The sequence below is a fragment of the Megalops cyprinoides genome, chromosome 22 (assembly GCF_013368585.1).
Source record: "Megalops cyprinoides isolate fMegCyp1 chromosome 22, fMegCyp1.pri, whole genome shotgun sequence".
NCBI lineage: Eukaryota > Metazoa > Chordata > Actinopteri > Elopiformes > Megalopidae > Megalops > Megalops cyprinoides.
In genome coordinates this window covers 4,995,152-5,020,928 of record NC_050604.1, presented here as the reverse complement: position 1 = coordinate 5,020,928, position 25,777 = coordinate 4,995,152, and the positions used below count along the sequence as shown (strand labels likewise).

The 25,777-nt window shown below is 43.2% G+C and overlaps 1 protein-coding gene across 1 annotated transcript in view; it reads right to left on the bottom strand.

The window, feature by feature from the left end:
* gabrb1 (gamma-aminobutyric acid type A receptor subunit beta1) overlaps nucleotides 1-24,590 on the bottom strand; it is an 84,211-nt gene extending 59,621 nt beyond the window's left edge. Inside the window, exons 1-3 of the mRNA XM_036516704.1 lie at nucleotides 23,846-24,590; nucleotides 23,648-23,739; nucleotides 23,408-23,475 (exon numbers count right to left, since the gene is read on the bottom strand). Coding sequence (XP_036372597.1) covers nucleotides 23,408-23,475; nucleotides 23,648-23,739; nucleotides 23,846-23,925 — 240 coding nt within the window. The 5' untranslated portion in view covers nucleotides 23,926-24,590. The remainder of the gene's footprint in view (nucleotides 1-23,407; nucleotides 23,476-23,647; nucleotides 23,740-23,845) is intronic.
* Nucleotides 24,591-25,777: the final 1,187 nt, after the last annotated feature.

Below are 25,777 nucleotides of genomic sequence, written 5' to 3'. Positions count from 1 at the left end.
AACCGCTGTTTACTGAAGAATGGCTGTCTGCACTACATCTACACAGAGACCAATGCTGCAGGTCACTCCTGGCTGCTGGCTGCCTGAGCTGGTCATGTCGACCAGTGGGACGGGAGGAAAGATCAGATTTAATCCGTCTGCGGTTAGCTCACACAGAGGAGCCCTGGAGCCCAATCTCTCCCCACGCGCTCAGCGCAAACATCCCCCAAAATTGGCGCTGCGCCTGTGATTCAGCACCCCCAGACTGCAGTCTCTGACGTTGGTCTGGCTGCGCTGCAGGCCCCCCTGGGATAGGCCCCTGGGTTTAAGTGTATGGGGGGGGGGTCATACGAAACTGAAGCAGATTCCAACGATGACAAGGCTGTGTAATAACACTTCTTGTTAGCCTTATTCGCTCTCTCGCCACTCCTCCAGTCTGTGGGCTGCCTGGTAACGTATGTCAGAGACGGGGACCGGCCAAACTGTTTACCCTCTCAAACACGAGTCACAGCTTACATTACGTGGGCACTAGGCACACAGTTGAAACACAGCAATTTCATAAGCAAGTATTCCCCAACAGCAAGGTGGCACCGTCTGACTATTGTGAAAGTGTTCAGTTTCATTGTGAGATGAAGCCGCACTCTGGGATTTGACAAGCAATTCACATAAACGACAACCATGCAGAAAATGAAATATACTGTTGTTACAGAACAATCCATGTTTCACAGGGGTTCATAGATAGGTATTGGTTTTTCAAAGGAAATATGCCCATAAGTATGAATGAGATGACTGCCATACTGTATGCACAGTGATTAAGAGCAGTGTTGAGAAGTGACTGACAGGCACTGACAAGAGATTGGGGCTTTAGGAGCACCAGAATAAGCAGAGCTATCATCTGATATTAGTGACTCTCTGACATGAACTTGAATCACTCAGAACTTTTTGATATGGACAACGGATTGCTTTGATTGGTCTGTCAGTGACTGACAGCACAAGGTAGCTCCTCACTATATTGAAGATCATGAAACCTTGGCTTCTAATCACTGGATAAAATTAGTTTCTGTTAAGTGTTATTGGCTTGCTTGAATTACCATTAGTCATGTACTCTATCACATGAAACTGTGGGCCATCCCCTTACAAAAATAAATAAATAAATAAATAAATAAATAAACTGACCACGGCTTTGTCTCCAATTTTACTTCCCAGCTAAGATTTGCATTCTCTAAACATTGACACAACACTATAACATTGCCTTGATGCAATGATGACATAGCAGAGGTGTTATGCTGGTTTCCGGTTTAGTTAATAAACTGGCTAGTGCAAGAGATCTCTAACTGGGAGATAAGTGGTCCATTTTCAACAGCACTGTAAAAAAAAACATTAGAAGGAAACTAGACATATTGATTTGTCTGAGTTACACAGCAAGAGAGATTAAGGCTGGGAATACTAAAAACTCTTGTTTACTGTGTGCAATCAGAAAGCGGCATCAGTTACAGGAATTCAAGGGTGCCCATGTTTTCTGCAAGTAAATACTAGCAATCAAATATTTTCTTATATTCTTATATTATATTCTATATTATCTTATATATATAGATCTACCAATAAGTTTTTTTAAGGCCAACTCCAGATGGGTAATACATACAAATGCTGATCTGAGATCAGCGCACTCACCACTAAATGTAAAGAACACCATTCTGTGGAAATAACTCAAAAGGCTGAACTCAAAATCTAGGGTCAGTGCTTGTAGCAACAGAATTCCACACCCAGGGTGAGGCACTTGGCCTGGCATGTCCATGCAAATACATGGGTGACATTATATTCGGCAACCTTGTTCCGAGAGTCTAAAATCACTTCCATCCGTCAGCTATACCTGTCCTATGGCAATGGATAAAAATCTCCATACTCATCTTCAATGACCTAGGTACACTATCATACCAACAGACATGTTTGTGACTTTTTGACAGTTATCTGAATATGCAGATGCATGTGTATATCCTATTACACTATAATCCATGAACTATGAACTCAGGTAATGTCACTGTAGGAGGATCATCCGAAAGGTTTGCCTAGAGTGCATCTGCTGCCTGGACGCACATTATTCATGGAAGCTGTTTCAGGATGCAGTGTCCGTTTGCTTGGGAGAAGCTGAATGCTGCTGCTCTGATTAACAGTTTGCATTGAAAGATGACAGGAAATGATATCATTCCAGCTGTCGTATGCCTTACAGTTAATTTTCTCCTCTCTCTCTGCCCCCTCTGGTCTTTGGGCTGGTGATTTGATTTGATGCGTCACAGCTGCTGCAGCCTCCCTCCCCTGACTCACTGAAATCCCTTTCCTTTAAAAAAAATAAATAAATAAAATAAAATTACATGGCCACTGTTGTTGTTGCCTAATTGGCTGTGCAAATCTTTAAATCGCACAGCGTGGCCTTTTTGTCTATCCCCATTAAAGCATCGCTTGTTTTTGGCAGCGCCTCTTTCGGATTTTAAGAGATAGTCTAGGCGTCCCTCATGGCCCTGTACTGGGTCGGCTTGACTGTCTTGGGTCACGTCAATCTCTCTCTGATCTTCTACTAACGTGTACTTCAAAAGAGAGCATTATCCTTTCACAGCATGAGGGCCCCGATAGGCTTTAACATGCCGGGTTTATTTTTTTTTATAGCTGAGATGGAGACAAACAAAAACAAAACATTAAAACTGAATGCGCTTGGCTCCCCCCCATATCAGCAGTCATGGTGAACAGCAATCCCCGCTCTCTCCTTCCAACATGCACTTGAGTGTCTCACTTGACTGTCAGTAACCTTTTTAGAACAAAGCTGACAGGGGGCTCACCGGGAAAGAGAGAAATGATTGAATCACTCCTGTTCTATCAGGGGGTGGCTGCTGCTGACAGTGAAAAAAAAAGCACAGTCTGGAAACAGGCCCTTTTAATTTGTAGGCATTTCACGCGATAAAATGCTTTCTTCCTTCTTTCGCATGAATTAGTCGATAGATGGGAACGTTCTGCCCAACTTTTTAATGTATTCACCTATATGACAGGACTCTTGTATTGATCTCTGAGCCCTGGGTGGAATGGAAGGAAGTCATTTCTAAAAAAAATATTTAGAGAAAATAAAATGTTGAAACCGATAACTGCCAAACGGAAAACTTTCCACCTCCACTGATAATAGCATTCAGACTACAACACTTCAGTTGAAAATCATTCAAATTGTACAACAAACAGTATGTGCTCTATTTAATTTGTACTTTGTTAATCTTGTAAAATATTTACATTTGTAGTTGAAGCTCATGCTATGTTCTGCAAGGAAAGATTGCATTTTTGTTACTTTTCTGTTTATGGGCAGAAGCAAAAAAAAATCTAAAACGGCAATGATTGTGAAATTAATGCCACGATTTATACTGCAATGTAATTTATATTCAGTACATACCATCATTCTTTTTTATCTCTGCTTCCTGTCTGCACTGAGCACATTTGAGATTCAATATATGCCCATCTCCGGGGCTGAGAGGAAGCCTTTGAAATTCATTTTGCAAGGGGGCACGGTCCAGCTCTTCCCCGTTAGCGCTGGTGCTGGATCGCCCATCGCACAGCTCCACCTGCCGACGTCATCGGCCCGTCCTCGGAGGGCATTTTTTTAGGTTGGGTCAGCTCCCTGCCGCCAATCAGTGATAATCCTGAGGGTAACTGATCCATGGGCGCTAGTCGTGGTACTTCACCAGATACACTGTATACCTCTGGAGACACTGTAGAACTCATGACAGTCTGTATTACTGCAGGTATACACACACCATACACACACGTGCCCTATACCTCTACACACACTGTGTACCTGCACATACTGTCTTACTCCAAAATGGCTGTCTGCTCCAGACACTCACCATCCATTCAATATGCTACATTATTATAACTGGCAGCTATATTAGTGGTACTGTGGTACGGTGGCGTGAACCAGGGCTTGTGAGACAAAGGTTGCTGGTTGTATACATAATAACTGCTGATACTGACGATACAGTGGCAACCTACATATAGAGATACGCTGTAAACGTCTCTACACAGTTCCTCCATGCTAAACAGCTCTAGTCATCCGGTATACACACATGATACCTCCCAAAATATAAAACAATATTCAGTTAGTATTCTGCATGCTACAGGCTAAGACTGGGCTGAAACTGCATTGCCTTTCTCATTTCATATTCACACTATTACAGTCTTTCCATTTGCAGCAGATAAGGACCAGTAGCGCTGTTAAATCATGTAATTTTGACAGCCTACATCTCCGATTAATGATAGCTTGGAGTCAACAGGCCAGACTGACAAAGGAGAAGAGGGAGAGAAAATGAAAGAGTAAGGCGAAAACAAACCATTTGGCGTCCAGGAGATGCAGACGGGCAAACGGGACATCTGCAATCCGCCATCATCTGCTTACTCTTATCTAATTATAACTGCTTCAACAGCATTGAATAATCATTGCATACAATTAGCGCTATTTCCTCATCAGGACAGCTAAAACCTCCAAGTAGAAGTCCAGGAAGTTTATACTAATAGCTATGGAGTGTAATGGAATATTTCAGTCTGAGAAATGTGAAGAGTGCAGACGCACAGATTGTGATTCCTCCCTTGCCAGGACTCAGGGTTCTTTGAAGATCTCAAACTGCCTTGTGCATTTCTCCTCCTGGTGGACTGCCCGTCATCCTGAGATGAACCCTATCAGTGTCAGACATCCATTGCCTCCGAGCCAAGTCAACCCTCAGCCTCTGGACCCATCCATCTCCATGAAAAATTCCATCCCAGCCATCACCCACCCACCCCCACCAGCCTCCAATACCCTTGAGGTTATCAATGACCATGATCTGATCTTCTCCCAGGCCATCACAAAACTCATAGCCAAGCTTCATAGCCAATAACAAGAGACTCCACCAACAAAATCTAGACTGTGGTCTTAGTCTAAGCCGTGATGTCATATTGCAGGTCCTTGCAAAGTTGATTTTGCTGCCTGTTTTATCTCTCTGCCTCATCCAGAGCTACAGAGCAGTCCTCTCCATCCCAACCTTATGGAAGAATTCCCTCTTCTCATCTCTCTCCACTGGTTATCAGTCACAGCTCAAACTAACTGTCACAGCTCTAGTGGTGGAATGACTGACCAACACAGAGGAGGACAGTGGAGTTACTTGTCACATTCCAGCAACTTGAGGGGACTGACCACATCAGACTGTACCTGGAACAACACAGTGACTCACAACCTTCCATTTCCTCTGACAAGCTAATCTCCTCAGACTGTACCTAGAAAAATGGAGTTGCTCACCACCTTCCATTCCTCAGATACAGTCATCTCTTCAGACTGTAACTGGTATGGCAGAGTCATCTGCCACTTCCATTACCTCCTTTTAAACTCACCTCTCCAGACTGTACCTGTGCTTGATCTTAGTTGTGAATCTTTTAATCCTCATGTTGTTACGTAACTGTAGAACTTGTATTACTGTTTTTGCACTTTCGGGAATTTTTCTCCTCTCTTAGATATAAGAGTGATTCATCACAGGCTTTAGCTTCCTTTGCTAGGTAGCTGTATCAGCTGTATCACTAGCATGTGATATAGTACTGTAGCAAAGATATATCTTATTGCACCATGTGTGTGATGTAGCTGTTTGCAGACTTGCGCTTGACTCTAGGTAATCGCTCTGTTTCCTTTTCAGCTTACTGTAGCTACAGAATGTATTGCTCTGTCTGGTCTGTAGTAACTTAATTACTATTGATTTTACACTGTATTTAATGTTGTGCGATAAATCACTGTGGATAAGGGCACCCATTGGCAACCAATAAAATAAAATCAAACAAAGTAAAATAAAATCAAATAATACAATTTCTGGCTGAGAACAGCCACCTCAGACAAGAATATTCCAGATGAAGTTACTCAGTTCTTGGTCATTAGTGGCAAATGTTTAGCTCATATCTGAGCACCAACAGCTGTTTCACTGGGGAGGTCGCTGACACATCACTTCCATTCACCATAACCACTGCCGTGACTCATGGGGACCCGAGTGGAGCGCCAGGGCGCCTGGTCACACTGAGAGGGAGCAGTGCCCGGGGCTCGTGCATGGGGCCCGGCTGAGAGAGGCTGCGGACGTCCTTGGCGTTGTTTTATCTGCTCCCCCCTCCAGCAGTCTCAGGAGATGCATGAGAAGGGGCTTGGGGGTGTTGCTTACCCAATTTGTGTTTCCCTGAATGTTAAAGTGGTCCCCTCATACTGCCATTGCATGTTTCTCTGCACCGGAGAGGTAGGGGAGCAAAAGATCCTCCATGGTGATTATTCTCATGGCCCCCTATACTCTCTTACAGTCCAGCCCAAATTTAACACTCAGTAGTCAGCAGCACATGCAGAAAGCAGCTTGATACTCAGCCAAGGCCTGCATATAAAGTACTGAAAAAAGCTCTGTATAAATAGTATTCATTTTTAACCCTTTTAGTGCAACATCAAGCAGAAGGGTAAGTGTGACGGAATTAAGTTACCAATTTCATGGTACTACTTCCAACAAATTTCCATGTGTCTAGTATATCATGGTCAGAATGTCCTAATTTGCTAAGTAACAGCACTGTGTCCTCAAACTCCCTCTTGCACCTCCTGTGGCAGAATGTTGTACTTTTTGTAATGACTACTACTGATGATTTGGTATCTCTGTTCTTAGCTTAACCTTTGTGTGTGTTTGTGTGTCACTTTGGATAAGAGCATATGTTAAAGTGTAAATGATTGGCAGGGCTATTCAGTCCAGCCATAGATATAAACTACAAACTAAAGTTGTGCTAACATTGCTAACATTCCCTTGCCATCAGATGGAGTGGTCTATGTGACAATAAAACCCCAGCTCATCTCTGCTTTTATAGTTCTGTTGTCCTATTCTGCACATGCTTTGATCTGTCTATTTCTTCCTCTGGTTGCCTCAAAAGGTTGTTTTAAACGCGCTGGGAGATGTCTCATTGCAGACGCGTGTCAGAAATGTCCTGCACTGAGGTGCCGCTTGCCTTATCGTCTTAGATCTGAAGACTCAATATCTCTCCTGCGGAAGCCTGGAAATTCAGCTGTTTGAATACAGCTGCATTGGAAATGTTTACGGCATTAAAAACTAAAAACAGAAAACCTGACCTCTCCTTTCACCGCAATCTGCTGATCTGCAATCCCTGAACATGAAAATATGCACCTCTTAATCATAAATACAGAAATGTAGTAGAGGCTTCAGAAGGCAATGTTTAGCAGGCGAATATTCATCAGTGCATATTTAGTTCCACACAAGAGCTCAGCATCCCTGAAATTTCATTTTCAAAGTCACTGCAGCCATGCTTATAGGGGAAGAGTCATCCCAGGCACACTTCCAAGGGAAAGTCATCACCATCATCCTCATAGGGTCAAAGGACTGCAGCCATGCCTATGGGGTAAAGTCACTGTGGTCACACTTGTACAGCGGGGGAAATGTCATAATGGTCATGTTTAAAGTCATTATGGTCATATTTATTTGGGAAAGTCAGTGCTTTCACATTTAAAGGGAAAAAGCCAACAGTCATACTTGCATGAGGAAAAATACTGCAGTAATGCCTACAGGGTAAAATCATTCCTGTCCAACTTATGAGGTAAAGTCAATATAACCACACACACACAAGTCATTGCAGTAACTGTTTTACAGTTGCAGGCTCCCGTGTGTTCACCCCCCCCGAGAAGATCTCCCTCTGATGAGGCTCAGAGGTGGATTAGACACTGATCTTGAATTTGTTGCTGCCGCTGCATATTTTATAAAAATGGCACACGCATGGCACCTCCAAACAGAGCTTCCCAGTTAGCCATCATCCCCCTCACCTTATTGTCTATCACAAAAAAAGATTGCATTTCAGTTTCAGTCTATTCACACACACACTCCTCTGTCACCTTACTACGAATATATATACATCATTTTGGAATATGCTATTGTAACGGGTGGGACCTTGCTGTGCTGTGTATTAGATGTTACGTGGGTCACCAAGCGAGCGAGTTTCAAACCGAGGTTCTCACTGCTCACTGCCAACTTACAGCCAGCGTCATTACCAGTTGAGCTAAAGGCAAATTGCCCTTATCCTGTCGGCAAAAATGCTGCTTAACCAGGTCTCAGAGGAGTGACGTAGCCGCTGCAACCGTTCGGCTACCTGCTACCCGCTACCTAAGGCTTTACGCAGGACTCACATGAGCTAATCGCTTCAGCTCTGCTACACTATACGCTGAGATATATGTTATTCAAGAATATATTGTACATACAATTAAAATACATTGAAAAATATACTGCAACATACCAAAACAATAATAGTTTTCATGTGATAAATGTATTTAGTGAGTTTAAAAATATGTTCTCTAACATACATTCTCAATATATAATTTGTTTATATAAGAATCCATTATCAGATCGGAAAAGGTGAAATACAGAAGGCTTAAAAACTGAATCCGTTCTTCCAGGGGCAAGACTGATATCTCAAATGTCGTCTACTCCCCAGCAGCGACGCTCACGCTCAATGTCGTGTGGGTGGTGTTGCGACAATGTTTGTCCCCCCCCCCGGGAAGTCGCATCCCGAATGTGGCTTGAAACTGCATCGACACATGTGTGTGTCCTGTGTGTGTCCTGTTAGGTGGGCCAGCTCATCGAACGTACATCTACCCCCTATCTGAGGCCTCTAGTCAGTCATCCGTCAAACTAGCTTCCACCTCTCATCCCTCTATCCCATCTATCTGCCACTCTAATGGAGGCAAGGCACACACGTGAACACCTTAGTTGTGGATGCACATCATTTGGCTGGACTTGATGTCATCTGCCTGTACTTTGAGAGAGTCTACCTGTGTCCTGAGGTGACAGGTGCAGGAGCAGGCCAGAAAGAGCTGATAATTCAGCTGCTGACAGTATCTCATGCGCATGCGGGCAATATTCTTGCACTCTCCACATCCACATCCTTAGTATATGAGGGAGGGGAGTGTATAATGGTATGACTGAAGCCCCTATTCACCCTGCTGGACCAGTATGTATTAGCGCTTTTCAGAAAACCCAAGGTCATTGCACAGAATGAAGACACAATAGCAGTCTATTCATGGTAACAAAAAACATGCTAACGGCCTTTGAGCTGAGGGAGAAAGTCTATTGTGTCAGACCCACTGCGTTTTCTCTCAACTTAAAAGGAGAAAGGATTCAAAGACATGCAAGGCCCTGCTGGACTGTGTTGTTTGATGCCATAGATCACTAGCACAAGGGAGGGAGTTATTTTTCTTTCCTTTGAATTGAGCAATGACATCAGCGTCAACTTTGTCATTTTGTTTTGTTTTTTTTTTTCCAACGGTGTCTTCTAAGTATTATATTCTGGGATTTACGCAGATGCATTGAAAGCTAAGCTCCTTCCCAGTTCCTGTGCAACCTTCTCACAACATTTCTGCATTGTTTCTACAACTTCACATTGATGCCGTAAGAATTGTGCACGGCCCCAGGCTCATGACTGGGGATCCAGAATCCAAAATGGCCAGAAGAGAGGGTGGTTTCCTAAAGGCAGGATGGTACAGTGTAAGGAAGGTTGAACCAGAACTGGATTGAATGGGGGGTAGAAAACTCCTCAGAGTCCTGGGTAGACACGCATACACACTCACACTCACACACACGCACGAGCACACACACACACATACACACACACACACACACACAGACACCTGGAAGTAGCTTTCCTCTTCTCCCTCTGCTCCTACATTGATTAAAATTAATTATTGCCCTGGAAGGAATCTGGGTGACCCAACCTCTCTGTTTCATCCACTTTCCACCCATGACCCCCCAAACCCTTTCCTAATGTGACTGGAGCCACATAATAACCCTTTGAGGGGTCAATGTTAAATCATGTGCCAGTTACCAAGCCTTCATTCTCCCCCACTGAAATATACAGAGCTTTTGATCATTTGCGAGATGGCAACAGCCAGGCCTTTACCCCTTTCTACACATGACAGTGGTAGACCGATGGTCCACTTGGTTTGATTAAAACTGATGCGTCGCGTGACTTGGCTGTTTGCTTTTTAGGGATATGGTGGCATCCCACAGATGCCACAAACAGAGAGAGCTGTGCGCCAAATTGCACGCAATATGGAACTCTGTCTGAGCTGACCTCGCCAGCGCCACGAAAGACGAAAGGCGAAAATCAAACCCGCCATCTGCCGCAAACGTCGGGGTCTTGATTAGGTGCCACATCTGAACTTCGATTCGGGCCTAAATCCCAAATTCTAACTGCCTGTCCCTTGCGGGTGCCTGCCGCAGCCTAACTAGCGTGCCAGCAATTACGACCGGGCCACGTGTTACCCAGTGAGCCCATGCTGGAGTGCTGAGATGGGGAAGAGGATGGGTGTCAAGGGGAGTTATTGGAAATTTACGAGTGACAGAGCCGGAGCCCGGTGAGGTGAGCCTGACCTCAGTACCCTGCCAAAAACGCAGGCCAGTGTCTGCCACGGGCCGTGTGTGCTCACCCTCAGTGTGAGTGACAGGTGTTGGGTTTGGTTGGGGGGGGGGTGTGGTCCTGTGGTGGTGACGGTCAGGGGACACACGGCCACCTCATAAATGGGCAGTGTCACCACGCCTGAGTTCACGCAGGAGAGGGGTGTGTCTGCCTATTTCTGTGGCCTTGCGGGCCACCCCGATGCCAGAATTCTGTGTGTTCAAACCCCAGCAGATGGGTCAGACCGCAGGCCACGGACAGTACTAGCATCTTCTTGTAAGAGAATGCTTTTACCTGTTCCATCCCTTCCCTCTTTAGGGCAGATGTTTTATTAACATGGTATCTATGTGTAACTGTCAAAAAGCTTCATCCATAAACTGGAATTTTATATAAAATTCAATTCATAGAGTTTTTAAGGAAGATTCAAAATGTTACATCACCTGCACTATTCAACGAAAAATCCATTAGATTTCTGTAGTTGTTGTCAAAATCTAATTTATTTGTGTGGAGATTAGCCATTTCACTCTACCTCCTTACATGTTGTGCATATCTTTTTTGGATTTGTTGCATTGTATTATAGACAGGCAGAGACATGAGCTGGGGTCCTGACAGGCAGACACATGGACGAGCTGGGATCCTGAGAGAGACTGCAGAGTTGGGAGGACCACAGGCAGGTCTCATTTCATGTCTTATTTCACTCGTCTGTTGCACTCCACTTGGGAAATCCATTAAGAGCCTCATCTGAAATCTCAAGCTGCATGGGACATCCCACACACCTATTTACATTATGCATTTCTGCTGCAAGCTGCCGCTCCCTGGTCGACATGGATCGGCCATATTTCCACGATATCACCCATTTACACAATTGCATTAGCGCCGTGCCAAGTCAGGATATGGCTTTTTTCTCAGCTATGCCAGTAACACTGCCCTGCTCTCGAATCAAATCCCATCTGGTCAGGAGTTCCGTGCCTTGAATACTATTCAGCACCTTTGGACGATGATGTAGGGCCTGCTCCCTCCTTCCCTGACCTCAGCAAAGTCAAAGGATCCGAGCTGCAGATACAAGTGTGCAAATATTCTCATCGTCGGAAAACAATCAAGCGTGAACTTGTGTTTTTCCGACCAAGCAGGCTGACTGATTATCATTTCAGTTTTCATGGAAAAAAGAGAGAAAAGGTCTGTAATTTTGGCAGGTCTCTTTTTTGCGTGAGTCATCTCATTCCGTTGCCTGATAAGCTTTTAATTAAAAAAGGAATGCATAAATAAGTAAATAAAGCTCTCGCATTCGACGTGTTCTAATCAACTGGAAAATAGATTCAGAAATACCAGTTTGTGCCTCGCCAGGCTCTAGGAGCGTTAAGGAATTGATGTGGATGAAAAACAGGGCCCCCAAAAATGTGTGCTTTGAATTCCCATCACATCACCTCACAGCGTGATGGTGTCTGCCCCCGTCTCACAAGCAGGAGGACGCTTTGCTTCATGGTCTCAAACTCAGGGGCCTCAAACTCTGGACCCTTGAACTCTGGGGCCGCAAATACTATGTGCATGTCAGCGGGCTCATCGCTGCCTAGCAATTCAGGAGAGCAGACTTGGGAAAGAAAAATCACAGGCCCTCATTCTCTTTTTTCGCTTCTCGAGTTGGCATGGAGTTTGTCACCGAGTGGAGTGCTGCATGTGCCTGACCAGTGGACTACCATCAAAGCTGAAATGCTGATAAAAGAACTGGAGAGCACACACCTGAAATGAGATACAGACTTTCAAGTACATTCCTGTCCTCCTCTTTTGCATTTTTTTGCCCCTTTGAGTCGCCAAAAGTGACCCGTGTGCGAAGCCACATTCAATAAGCAGCCCCATAATGCATTGCTTGGCTCCATTGAGCTTCTACAATGCTGCTCACGGCTCCATTGAGTCTCCACATTCCAGTGCTCGGGTGAAATATGAGACATGTTCAAAGCTCTTTTGACAGGAAGAAAAATGAAAGGAAAGAATTTCTATGACGAGGAGTACATTTTTATGCCTTAAGGATAACCCATGCGCAATGCCAGTGGGGCACCATAATACCGGTCTTATTTGCATGAGCTGAAATGCAGCACCAGCATCTTCAGAGCAGTGGCACAGAAAAAAGCATAAAGGTGGATTCACAAGTCTGCAGTCCAGAAAATAAAGAAGATATCTCAATGGGCTCATATGCGCCAAAAGAACTTTCCTCAAATACAGCTATTGTGACCATTTTTCCTGTCGAGCACTGATATATTTCTCTTAAAAATACTTTGCTTTACTGCAAGTATTACCATATTTAAAATGGTGATAATACATTATAATATAGTTCAGGCCTTGGAATTTGTGAAGATTTATCCGGAAAAAGATACAAAAGTAATCCAAGGGAAAGTGACTGACAGTGTGTGGTACAACAAATATCATGCTGTGTCCCACTTGTGACAGAGAACAACTGCAGTAGTCTTCAAAAAATAATGTGAATGAAGCCAGTGGAAGGCAGTGATAAAATTGCCTGCTTAAACATATTGTGTGTATGTGTGTGTACTTTTTTCTATCTATTTATCTGAAGTTACCTTATTCCTTTCACTGCAGTGGTGAGGCTGCATTACTGAGGCATCACATAAATCCACATCTTAAAGAGAAGAGCCATAAATCACACAGCCAAATCAATAGACCCTGCACCACGCTGGGCCCGCAAAACTCCTGTGAGGTTTCACTTTGAGCAGCCAATCAATGTGCTTCCATCACGGCTGAGAAAACTGCAGCATGCTTCCGCCCACGTGACGTCAGTGCTGGAGGGGCAGCTTAATAACGTATTTACACTAACCACCTGGCACTGTGAAGCCCCCCGGGGGTAGACTTCCATAATCACCTGGAGGGACAAAGAGTGTCATCCACTCATTGTGGGTTCAGCAGTGAGCTTTCGGTTAGCAAAGGATATTCATCTTTTGGAATACAACGTGAGCTGAATTCCTGTCCAAATAATGACTTTAGAGAAAGTCAGTGGAGAATGAGGGCTTCAGAGCTGGGCTGAATCATGCCTTTCCTGAATTAGGGATCTCAGACCATGAGACTTTCAGCATAACCAACCTCTTCCCTGTGTGATTCAGCCCAGCTGAGATTTAAATATTTAAATATTTAAATATACTCACATCATTAATGACCACAAAAGAACCACCGTAACTCTGTTACAATGCCAGAATGGTGTTATTACAACCCCAGCTCTTTGCTAATGAATGGCTCATTGGAACAGGCAGGCACAAGCTTAGAATAAGAGCCCGTCAGTGGCGGGGATTTGACTGAGGTTAACTCACTGCCATTTGAGGATATGCCTTGGGTGTCTTCTCTGGAGAGAAAGCCATTAAACAGATCATAGCCATGTCCGCCCGCTTCTCCACTTCACAGTAGTGTAGTAAATCAGGTGTGTGCTTCGCAAGTGAGCCTTCAGTGGCGCGTCCGTTCACTGCCCGCGTTAAGCTTACAGCTTCAGAGGCAGGAGAGATTTACAACACGCCCTTGCGGTCATCCACTCAATCACAGGCTGGAGTCACAACTCAGCCACGGCTCCAACTTCAACAGACATTGCTCTTCCCTAGCCCCCAGACAATATAGATGGGGAGCACACCCTGTCGCGAAAAACAAATCAGATTGTTTGTGGAAGTAACAGAGGAGCACCCAGCACGTGCCCTTTACCATGTTTGCCAAAACCACCCCCCAGCCCCAACCCTGCCCTGTTCTGGAAATGTTTGGGTTATCGGGTTGTGGTGATGTCAGTGGGAAAGCGGTCATCCATTAAAGGTGTCTCTGGGGTGTCTCCGTAGAGACACCAGTTCTATTTGTGGTGTGGGGCCTATTTACAAGCACCCGTCTCTGAAAAGAAACAAAAGTGGAGATGCTACTCCCGCTACAATCAGGCCACAAAGTGGGCTAGGGCCCAGGAACTCCCCGTTCCTGGGAAAGTTTCACAGTGCGGTTGTTACTGTTTCAGAGTGTTGTTTAAGAGTGTAGTTGTGTTACTGTTTAATGGTATTGTTTTATTGTTGTTTCAGAGTGCACTTCTGTTTCTGTCTCAAAGTGCAGCTGTACTGTTTAAAAGTGCCATTGTGTTATTGTTAGGGGGTATTGTTATTAAGAGTACAATTTTGTTGTTGTTTCAAAGTACCGTTGTGTTACTTTTTCAGAGGGCAGTTTCTTCACAGAGTCTTCATTTTCCAAAAATTTGCTTTATTTGGTTTATTAAATTTTACAACGAAACAACTAATGGGGTCAAATGACCAATGCACATATTCAACAGAGCTATGAAATCAATATAGGTTGCACTTTTGAGGGCACATGCTTGAGAGCTAAACTAGAATAAATATAAATAAATATGTGCTTTTGATCTAAGGTGTTACCAAGCTGCTGTCTCTGGAGTGGACAAGGCAATAAAATATTCAGTGCCTAGGGATTTTGGTTCAGAAGGGCATTTATATCTTTCAGCATTTTGCCAGTGCGTTATTGTGGTTTGGGAATTGGCCCTGCAACCAGAATGTTGTAGGTTTAATTCCTGGATTCCTGGATTAAAACTTGGATTGTTTCAATCACACCTACGATAATGGTTAATGCTTAAGCAATGCAAGCTATGTGACCTATCCTGACTAAAAAAAAACAAAAGTAAGAAATGTTATGTAGCTAACTGTTAATAATGAAGTGGGTCTTATTAAAAATTGCAGGGTGGGGCCTTCAGCTGATCGATTAGTGAATGAGGCCTGTCACCTCAAAGTCAAAACAGCTGAACTGTTATTACTACACATTGAATCTCAGCCAATTACAGTTGATTGTGTCATGTGGTACTTGCAAAAAAAAAAAAAAATGGGGCCAAACATTATGCCGACCTTCTAGTCTCCTCAGTTGTACCCCTCTGGCCAGGGTCAAACATGAATTCACAGACTGGATAGCTTGCTAGCAGGCAGAAACTCTGAATATTCATAGTCAGTCCACTGTTGTGAACGACGGCAGAGATTACTGCAGCAAACCACTGGCCTCATTCCTTGCAACTCGAAACTAAAGCCAGAACTTTAATCACCAAGGTCACAGTGTACAAATGTGAAACTGCGTACTATGAAAAAGTATGACAAAAACACGCACATAGATTCACACACACACACACACACACTCTCATGCACACTCAAGCACACACTTATTCCACTTCATTTACTTCAATATTCTTATAAAAAATGGACCCATCAATGGAAGAGTGTGACCTTAAGGGCAACGTAGGTTAATGAGTAGGCAGCCCACACTGTGACGCCATGCCAGTCGTGATTCACAGCACAAATGAAATATCTAATTTACTGCAGCACCCTGTGAGGCTGAAGGATGAATATGGGTCTGCTGTAGTATACTGAGTTCATCTGTATAAAATGCGTTTGAATGTATGTCTGTAATCTTTGACTTTGTGTCTCTGAGATATTTGTAATATGTTTCATTGCTCTCTGTCTTGTTTAATCTACTGATCATTGTAAAAGTTCCATCTCTGATACTCTGAGGCAATTCTTGAATATGTTGAAATTATCAAATCTGTAATAAATTGTCTGGATCACTGATTGGCTGTTCGAAACTATACTCATAACGTCTTTCATTTTCTTATTGTTATGCACTCTGTGATGAATGTCTTATAAAGATGCCCTGTATCAAATGTCATGTGATGCAACCCACAGTTTCTCTTGTCACATCTACTGACTAGAAATGAAGGGAGTCCTAATATTTGGCTCCTCAGCATGTCATATTTGGGCTTGAATCATGATTGTCTTTGTTTTTTTTTTTTTTTTTCAAATGAGTCACTTCCAAATGAAAAAAAAAAAAAAAAAACAGCACTACTCACATGAAATTGAATGCAGCTCCCAATTAGCTAACATACAGCACAATGTAAGTAACAATAATATTGAGCAAAAGCCGAATAAAAAAGGGTGTTATGGCTCTACTTCATATTTGCTCTGACAAGGCTAATGCTAATGCTAACTCTTGTGGCGCTGCCTGTGGGTAATTATATCACTGGTCAGGTCAGTGGGGTTGATGACAATCTGATTTTATTCTTCCACAGCAAGAAAAAATGGTAAACCACAATATAATGTGGCACTGAGGCAAAGCTGTGGCAGAAAGGCATCTGCTTGAGAAAAGAATTCATTTCTGATCATCAAACAGATTTCAGTGAGCCTTGCTTTATGGTACTCATATGCTGACTCATATCTGTGCACAATAATCAATTATATTGCATTATTGTCATTTAGCAGATGCTTTAATCCAGAGCAACTTGAATAGGTTACATTTTTTGCACATTATCCATTTATACAGCTAGACAGTTACTGAGACACTTCTGGGTTAGATACCTTGCCCAACAGCCCAGGAGGGGAATCAAACTAGAAACCTTTGATTCACAACTATGGTACACTGCCCCAACAACAATGAAGTTGTTGTCAGTTATTCAGTGTGTAGTTACTTGTAGTTGGTAATACCCAGTTGCAGTCTTTCATGTATTTTTAAATGTGTCTTTTTTCACAATATAATAGAAATAATAGCACCCCATCTAGCCTGTTAGCCTAAGGTTGCTGGGCACGTTTACATTCCTTAGCTAATGTTAGTTAAATACGCACCTTATGTTACCTACATTGCTTGTCAGTATGCTATTGATATATGATAGCCTAGTTATACAGTATATCAGGTTTGGTGTGGATATGCTAGCAAGCTAGCTTATTTATGCTTAACACAAACAAGTAATAGTGAAAATAGTAATCATTGAGACTGAATGAATGAAGAATGCCAAGACATTTTTGCTGGCTAGCACAATCATTAAACATGCGCAACACAGTATACCTGAAACCTCCAACGTGTACAACATGGTATAAGTGAATTCCTATACATTTTCATTACAGTAGACTTTTTTAACTGAGTATATTTGTATTGTTGATTACATGCAAAGGGGTACAACAGGATTCTGGACTGGGTACAATAATATTTTCCATGAGGGGGTTTGTGCAATACTTAATTGTGCACTGCTTCCAAGTTGTGTCCTATACTTACACTGTATCTATGCCTTCATAAACTGCATCATTGAATTTTATCTTGTTTTCGGCACCAGTACGATGATCATCATCATCGTTATCATTATTGGTACATGGTATATATGCATTTACTGGTGTTGCAGATAGACAGAACATTTTAATCAATATCAAAGTAAAATAAGTAAAAAAATCGAATCTACAGGCATGGTTCCACCTAAAGGAATTCCACTCAAGCCATGTTTCAGAGGCAATCTCTGTAAACTTATTTACATGCACAAAGAAGCAGGTTTTTTGTATTAATCTTTGTATGACTGTAAAACTAGCCACAAAATTTCATGCTGCCTGGGAAGAAGACTGGACATACAGAACGTCATCTGCATCTGCACTGAAGCAGCTGTGGAAAGATGGAAAAAAAAATGCAGTTCAGCGCTGACCTCTTTTCCCCCTCTTTGCTATTTGGTGCACTACTGCATACCGCAGAGTCCGAAAGTCCGAACTGAAAAAAAAAAGCTTTCCTGAAAACTCTCTGAGAAACAGTAGATTATATGCTTAAATGCGTTGGCTTAGGATAGTGTTTCAGCACCACCATCTTAAATTGCAGGATGTGCTGCAGAGTCATGCAAAGGGATCAGGCCAGGGAGGATGCAGGTTCCTCCTGGGCAGAGACACTGCAGATGTACTCCTGAGCATCTAACTCCACCTGAATCAGTTTGTTAAAACATGAAGTAGTATAACCTGGTAAGGCGCAGCCATGTCATGCAAGCAGGTCCATGACGTGAACGCTACGCTTTTGCCAGGGCGAATTCAGAAGACGTGGAAAAGAGGTCAGATTTAAGCTGTTTACTTCCCCCTGGATAAGTATGCTTATCAAATGAATAAATAATGGCGCGTCACGTTCTTTCGGCACGAACATACCGCATGAGCCCCACGTTCGCCCGGCCTGCCACTCCCATTTCTGTCACAGTGATCATTTCGTGCGCAGGCGGCTTGGTCGGGTGTTTGTTTATTTTACTGATTCTTCCTTTTTAATTACTGCCTTGGAGGCTTTCCAGAATATTCAATCAATGTGACAATGTGCGAAATGATTCAATAATAATGCCCGGATAAAATTCCGGGGCACATCTGAAAATTAAATGCCTGACCCCAAGGTGGGGAGTGTGGATTTTTATGACAAAATGAGCAGGCGGACGGAAAAGTTGTCACAGAGAAGACTGCCGCACAGGTGCTACATTGAAACATTGGGTGGACTATGGGAAGGCTTTAGATTCATGTACAATGCAATAACAGGGACATCTTTTTTTCCAATTACCGTCCATTCAGACAACTGGTTATATATTGATTCATCTTTGTGTGACTGACCTGGGATTTGAGCCTACAATGTTCTGGTCACTGGACCAGCTCCATGCCCACCTCCCCACCAAGATGTGCAACATCACCTGCCCTCTCAAATCCATAAATCAAGGTCTCCCATTAATCGACACTTCAGCTCATTTTCCCCCTCGCATAGCCTCAGTGTCTTTCCATAGAAATCCCAAAATGCAAAGCAGGAAGAGAGAACACGCTGTGAAAAAGGACCACAGTGACCGTGCAGCAAGCTAACAAACGAGCCCTGTAGCAAAGTCAACAATCAACACACAGCCCTGTAGTAATGCAAACAGTTCGGAACGGAGCCCCATAGCAGAAAGAACAAACTAACACACCGCCCTGTACCAGAGCCAATAAACCAGCTCACAGTCCATAGCAAAGCCAACAAATCAACACGTAGGCCTGTTAATACAGTAGGAGAGCAAGCAAAGCAAGGCATGGTGGTGTTAAAATGACAGTAGAACCAACCAAGCAACCAGCACACAACTGTGTTAATATTGAGAGCCGAGAAGCCAAAACACAGCCAAGTTAATGAAGGAAAGGAAGAAAACCAGAGAACCAAGACACAGCCCTGTTAATACAACACAAGAGGCAACAAAAAAACACACAGGCCTATTAATCCAACACCAGGTCTAACAAAGCAATGCCAGGTCATATTGTAACAGTAACAATGCCAACAAACCAAAAATACAGGCACATGTATACAGCATCATTTGTACACATACCCCCACTGACACAGCGTCAGAGCCAACTGATCAACTCCTGACCCTGTTTACATAGTGTCAGAGCCAAATGACCAACACAAAGCCCTGTTTACACTGCATCAGAGCCAAGTGACCAACACACTGCCCCATTCACACAACATCAGAGCCAACTGACCGATGCTATTCCCCATTAACACAACAGCAGAACCAAACGGTAGCTCCTATGAGAAAGTGGGTTCAATATGACCATTATGGCCATTATGATACAAAGATTCATTATGCTGAGGGCACAATGGGAGAAGAGGCCAATCAGACAGGGCACCTCTGCTTGGATCTCTGAAGTCCAGCCTGTGGATGCATTGCTATCAGATCTGCAAATCTTTGGTGAGCGTGAAACAGAGGGAATGTTTTTTTTACTTTAGAACTGACTCAAAGCTGATTATTTGATTTTTGCAACACTAGAAAAAACTGGACATACAGATTGTGGTGACTCCATTACCACCTACAACACCCATAATGTGGCACACCCTCAATGATAATGTAAGACTTAAAAAAGTAACACATAATGATAGTGTTACACTCAAAGAATGTAACACACCCTCAATGATTATGGAATGGTCAGCAAATTTAACATTAAAAGAAAGTAACAAACCCATAATGATAACGTATCACTCAAAGAATATAGTACATCCTCAGTGACGATGCAGCACTCAAAGAATGTAACACCCCAATAATGATAATGTAAAACACATGGAATGTAACACATCTACAACAATGCACTCGGCCCTCGAATTAGCAACATTTATCGACATTGTCACTCACACATGTAAGCCATGAAATCACCAGAACCAATTTGCCAGAAAGGTGGAAACCTGAATTGCAATTTACTAAGAAAAATCTAAAAATGATTGCCGAGCCACAGGGATAAAAACAAGAGACCAACGACGGCTCCCTCTTCCAGACCTCCCCGCCATCCAGCCCGAGCTCTCTTCAGACGAACGCCAACCACACGCAAATTCAACATCATGTTCCATTCTGTGTGAGCGCGGGATCCGGCCTGATAAACAATTCATAACCCCGGCTACTGCGGCGCCGCCTGATCAGCTCCGCAAACTCTGTCAGAATGTAGTTAGCAAAATTCTGCATTCCACTGGCGAGAGGCTTACGCGTGACCCGTCTAAATGCAAAAGGCTTTGCTCAGAGACTCACCCCATGAGTTAGAATCTACAATACAATACCTGTTTGGATCATTATTATTTCAGTTTGGAGGCTATTACGGCCTGCATGACCTAGGGCTTTTTTAGGGCTGTCTTTGTCTCTGTTTTAATACACTATATTAACCACTGAGTGTTTTCAGATATCATAATTTCCCATTGCTCTGGCAGTTTGAATATATACATTTGCTATTGATGCTGTATTTGAAAAAATCTAGGCAACTGTTGTTAAGTCCATTCATGATTGACTGATCTGTATTATTAATTTAATTTGCCTTTGTTTATTGTTCAAATTATTTGAATCTCTCTTGAGATATCTGTCTAAATTGAACAAACAGGATTATAAGCCATGATGGGAGGATTCTGTCCCTTTTAGCCAATGAAAACTGACATTCAGCGAGTATCTATGACCTCTGGATGACATGATTGGATGCTTACTCCTGCAGGAGCCATAACACTGTCCAGTGTTCAGGCCAGAGGTGCTAAACACTGGTCCTTTGGCACATCAATCTGAGGAGGCGGGACTTCGTGAGCTTTTACAGATTTGCCAGCCAGCTACATCGGTGGTTTCATTAATATTGTACTTGCTTTATCGACGAGGCTGAGGAACAAGAGGCAATGGGTGAGCTTTTTAATGTTTCAGTATTGATCAGACAGCAGCCTTGCCTCATGCCCAGCGAGAAGCAAAGTTTCAGAGCTGTTTAGGGTAGCAACAAAGTTGAATCAAGCCAGTGAGCAGATATATCAGGGTAGGAGCCTTGATATGATATAAAACAGTGGTTTATATGTGTCATTCTAGCACATCAGGCCTTGTTAATAATTGATTTTATTACTGCATGCTATAATAAATTTATTGAGCATATGATCAGAGAGGGGCCTCTCTTTATAGATTTTATGAAGTGTGCTTCTGAAGGTGCTGGTTTATCTGTCCTCTCTGTGCAGTAATGAGCATCAGCTAAAGTTGCCATTATGGTATTCCCAAGGACATTAGCTGCCTCACCAGGGCAACAGTGTACATCCCCTTAAGTTATTGGCATGCAGGATTTTCTACTTGTCATACACTTGTGACTCGACTGTAAGGGCATGATAACCTTTATAATTAGAAGTGAAAAGAAGTCTAGGAGGCAAAGAAGATAAGGAAGATACTTTGGCAAGCACTATATATCTGAGCTACTGTCCTTGTTAGCATCCATTAAAAATATGGACATATTTTACAAATAGACGCACATGCAGCACCTTACAAGGCCCCATTTACATCACGCACAGCGCAAATGAGATTGCATGTCGGCACTGTTTTTAACGTCATGGCTTGCATGCACAGTGGCACAGAGGTGATTAGCCATGTGTTTTATAAAGGACAGTAGCTGGTCTCATTACTCTCTATTTACTAACATGCACCAAACAACCAAGCTGAACGTAGCAGCCCTGATGAGGCAACCCTTCCGTCCATGCTCCTCTGCAATGGAGTCCAGCAAGGACAGCCCGAGGGCTGAAAGCATTTAGCACGCTCCCAGTCTCGAGATCACCTGCGGCCTTTTCAATGGAGCCCATGTGATGCTGTCACCTGGCATATCGTGTTTTTTTTTTTTTTATTATTCCACCCGCCTACTGCTCTTAAGTAAGGCCTCTGGGCTGGTCTTGAACTCACCTCTGCGGCTCTCACAGTGATCTGACCCTGCACATGGCCCGGGCAATGGGTCACTGTTGCGATGGCTATGCGCTCTTTTTCAGATTTCTCGAGACTTCATCGGGTAACACCTGGATTCTATGAGATGCCCCCATGTTACTCGACTCTCCCACCCAGAGCAGCAATGCCTTAAGCTGTTTGTGGTCGGCGTTTGCTGCAAGAATAAAACTGCAGGGAAACCCGCCTGAAGCCAGCAAGACCAGCGAGGAACATGTCACCTGGAATGCATGATAAGATTTTGACTGCCCAATTAATGATGTCACCCGTATGCCATGTCACGTGCCCACGAGTGGCATTAGCGTTTTGGCCAGTGAAGTCCTCGTTGACTCAGTGACAGGTCTTATGCAATGACTGCATTCAGAGCAGAGCACACAACCTGCTTTTCAAAGTCTTGTTTTCTGTTCCTCTTGCGTTTATTTATTTATTTTCAGACTGCAGATATCGCTAAAGCCCCGATATAGGTATGCGCGTGTGTGAGCTGTGCAAAGTATGCGCAGCCCATGTGAGTTAGCAAGGCGCATCAGGATGCCGGAGATCTCTCTCTCTCTCTCTTTCTTATCGCGAAGCACAGGTAATTCTTGGTCTTTACTGGCTCTGACACCTAAGGGAACTTTATGCATATGAATTGCAGATTGCGGATCTGTCCGCGGTGCTGAAACGCAGTGGGTTTGCTTAATCGACAGATGGCGGCATTAGGCACATTTAACAAATCAAACGCCTTATGAAATGCTGTACTTCAAAGCATGCGATAATTCCCAGCAAGGGTTCTTAAAAGCGAAAGTTAAAGAGGATGTCGTTTATTAACAACTTCCGAAATCATGAGACGGCGCTGCCGCGTAAACCAGCATTCACGTATGACTTTATTGACATGATCCCTTTAAACAAGTAATAGGTCTCCTTTAGACGTTCTGTCATACTGTCTGCATTTGGGGTCTCGTTCATTCCAAATGTACTCACCATGTTAACTTCTGAGACCATGTCGATACTCGCGATGTCTATGCTCATTCCGACATCAACAGGGGCACCTTAGAAAAAGCAAATATAAAGCAGATTAATGTCTTTGCTTATCACGGACACAAGTCTCACTGATATGAATGAAACCACAATGCCTGCATCACGCTCCCGACAATAACCGCAAACTGTCAGGCAATGGGTAAACGAGCAGTGTCTTAAGGTCTGTTAAGTGAAACATATTACCTCCAAAATCAGGCCTTAGCCGAATGTCATATCCTTTGAGCAATTTGTCCACGGTCACTTTCACATATGACATGTTGCTCGGCTCGTTTGCGCTAAAGGGGAGAGATATAGAATTGGTTCAGAATCAAAACCGAACCGCAGACCGTGAGACAAGGAAGAGAGCATTCAATAAGAGCTCACAGATTCCGAGGATCTCACCTCTGAGCGCAGCAGACCGTGGCGACCATCAGGGGAAGCGACAAAATCCCGAAACATCCTCTGTCTCGAACCGTCCACATTCCTAACTCCGATTAAAGAAATGACTTTGAGCGAAGATTCAAGGAACGCAACTTAGTCCTAGGCAGCGCAATGATTCCGTCCACAGCAACGCATGCGCGTAGCTTAACAACATCAAAACACTATTTGCTTGGAAACTGTTTTGTCCGTTTTGAAAATACTGGACAAAGAAAAAAGAATATATATATCGCAGCGTTTTTTACGTGCGTTTCATTCGCTGTTGTTGATAGCGTGGAGGTCGTGGAGATGTACTTGCAGAACTGAATCAATATGCTGGTCAGATCCGATCCCCTCCGGCTAATTGGAGCGTTTCACCAGACACAGCAGTGTCCAGATTAGATTTGCATCAGGTCTCCGTGCGTTATAAGGCGGACGATCTTAAAGAATAGTGCCATTCAACGCAGCCCGCTGTCCACCTTTAATCAGCTACGCTTAGGACATCCTGGAACACAAGCACGTTTCGGGAGCTGCGCATTTTCCCCGGCTTTACCTGAAGGCTCGGAGCCCTATTCATCCTTTTCTTGCACGTTGCGGTTTAGCAATCAAGTTTAAATTATTTGTTAGGGTACAGCCCAGAAAAGAAGCATTAAAAATCGCAATGCACAAAAATCAGAAGAAACGAAGGCATTGCCGGCAGCAAGTTAAAGGACGCCCAATGACTCCCGCAGTTTACGTTTGGCAGCGTAGAGTAGGCTATACGAAAAAAAAGAAAAACAGTAATTATGAGTTCTTCCTGTCAATCTTGCGGCTTTTGCTCTGAGTGATCTGTACCACTCGCTTGTTTCTGTGAGCCCCGATTATTATGAATGCACTTATCTCAATGTGCACTATTAATATTTGATTATTTGGGTAACACAAACTGCATGCCTTCCAGTTTGCTTGAAACGCCTTCATAAAGGGCAAATGGTGACACGTTATTGTTATTATTATTATAATTATTGTTATTATTATTATAATAATAATTATTATTATATTGATTGTAGTTTATAATGCAATGATAAATGATTCCTTATGTATATCCCCTCATGTCAAAAGCTGAACAAGTATAATTAACTTATTCAAATAAATATTGAATTCTTGGTGACGTAGCTGTACTGCCCTTTTGATAAAAGTAAGTGTGTGTGTGTGTGTGTGTGTGTGTGTGTGTGTGTGTGCGTGTGCATGTGCGGTGCTTTGTTTCCAGCAAAGAATCAACTTTACAACTGTAAAGCAAACAAAATGGCAGAACAACAATAATTAACCTTGAATATGACCAATTGACCATCTATAATAACATAAAACATGATTGCATACCTGAATCAGACTATGAGACATGGTAATGGAAGCAATACTATGCATATTTGAATATTAAGCAGGAACATTAGCTGGGTCCAATATCTCCTTATCTACAGGTAATGCACTTGTCCTTAGTGGTTTTCTACGGTTTTCGCAGAGGGAGGTCGTGCTTAACAAACCTCCTGGACTTCTTTGAGGAAGCTACAGCATGTCTGGACTCAAACCAGGCTTATGATATTATCTATTTGGACTTTCAAAAGGCATTTGACAAAGTTCCGCACGAGAGACTCATATTGAAAATGACATCTGCGGGAATTACAGGAGCCATCACCGAGTGGGTTCGAAGTTGGCTGTCTAATAGAAAGCAGACTGTAACTGTGGGAGGAATTGTATCGGAGCAGGGTCCTGTACGAAGTGGAATCCCACAGGGATCGGTGTTGGGGCCTTTGCTATTTCTTATATACATAAATGATCTTGATGCAGAGGTTAGAAGTAAAATAGTAAAATTTGCAGATGACACAAAACTAGGGGGTCTAGCCAACAGTATAGAATCAACTAAGGTAATACAGGAAGACCTAA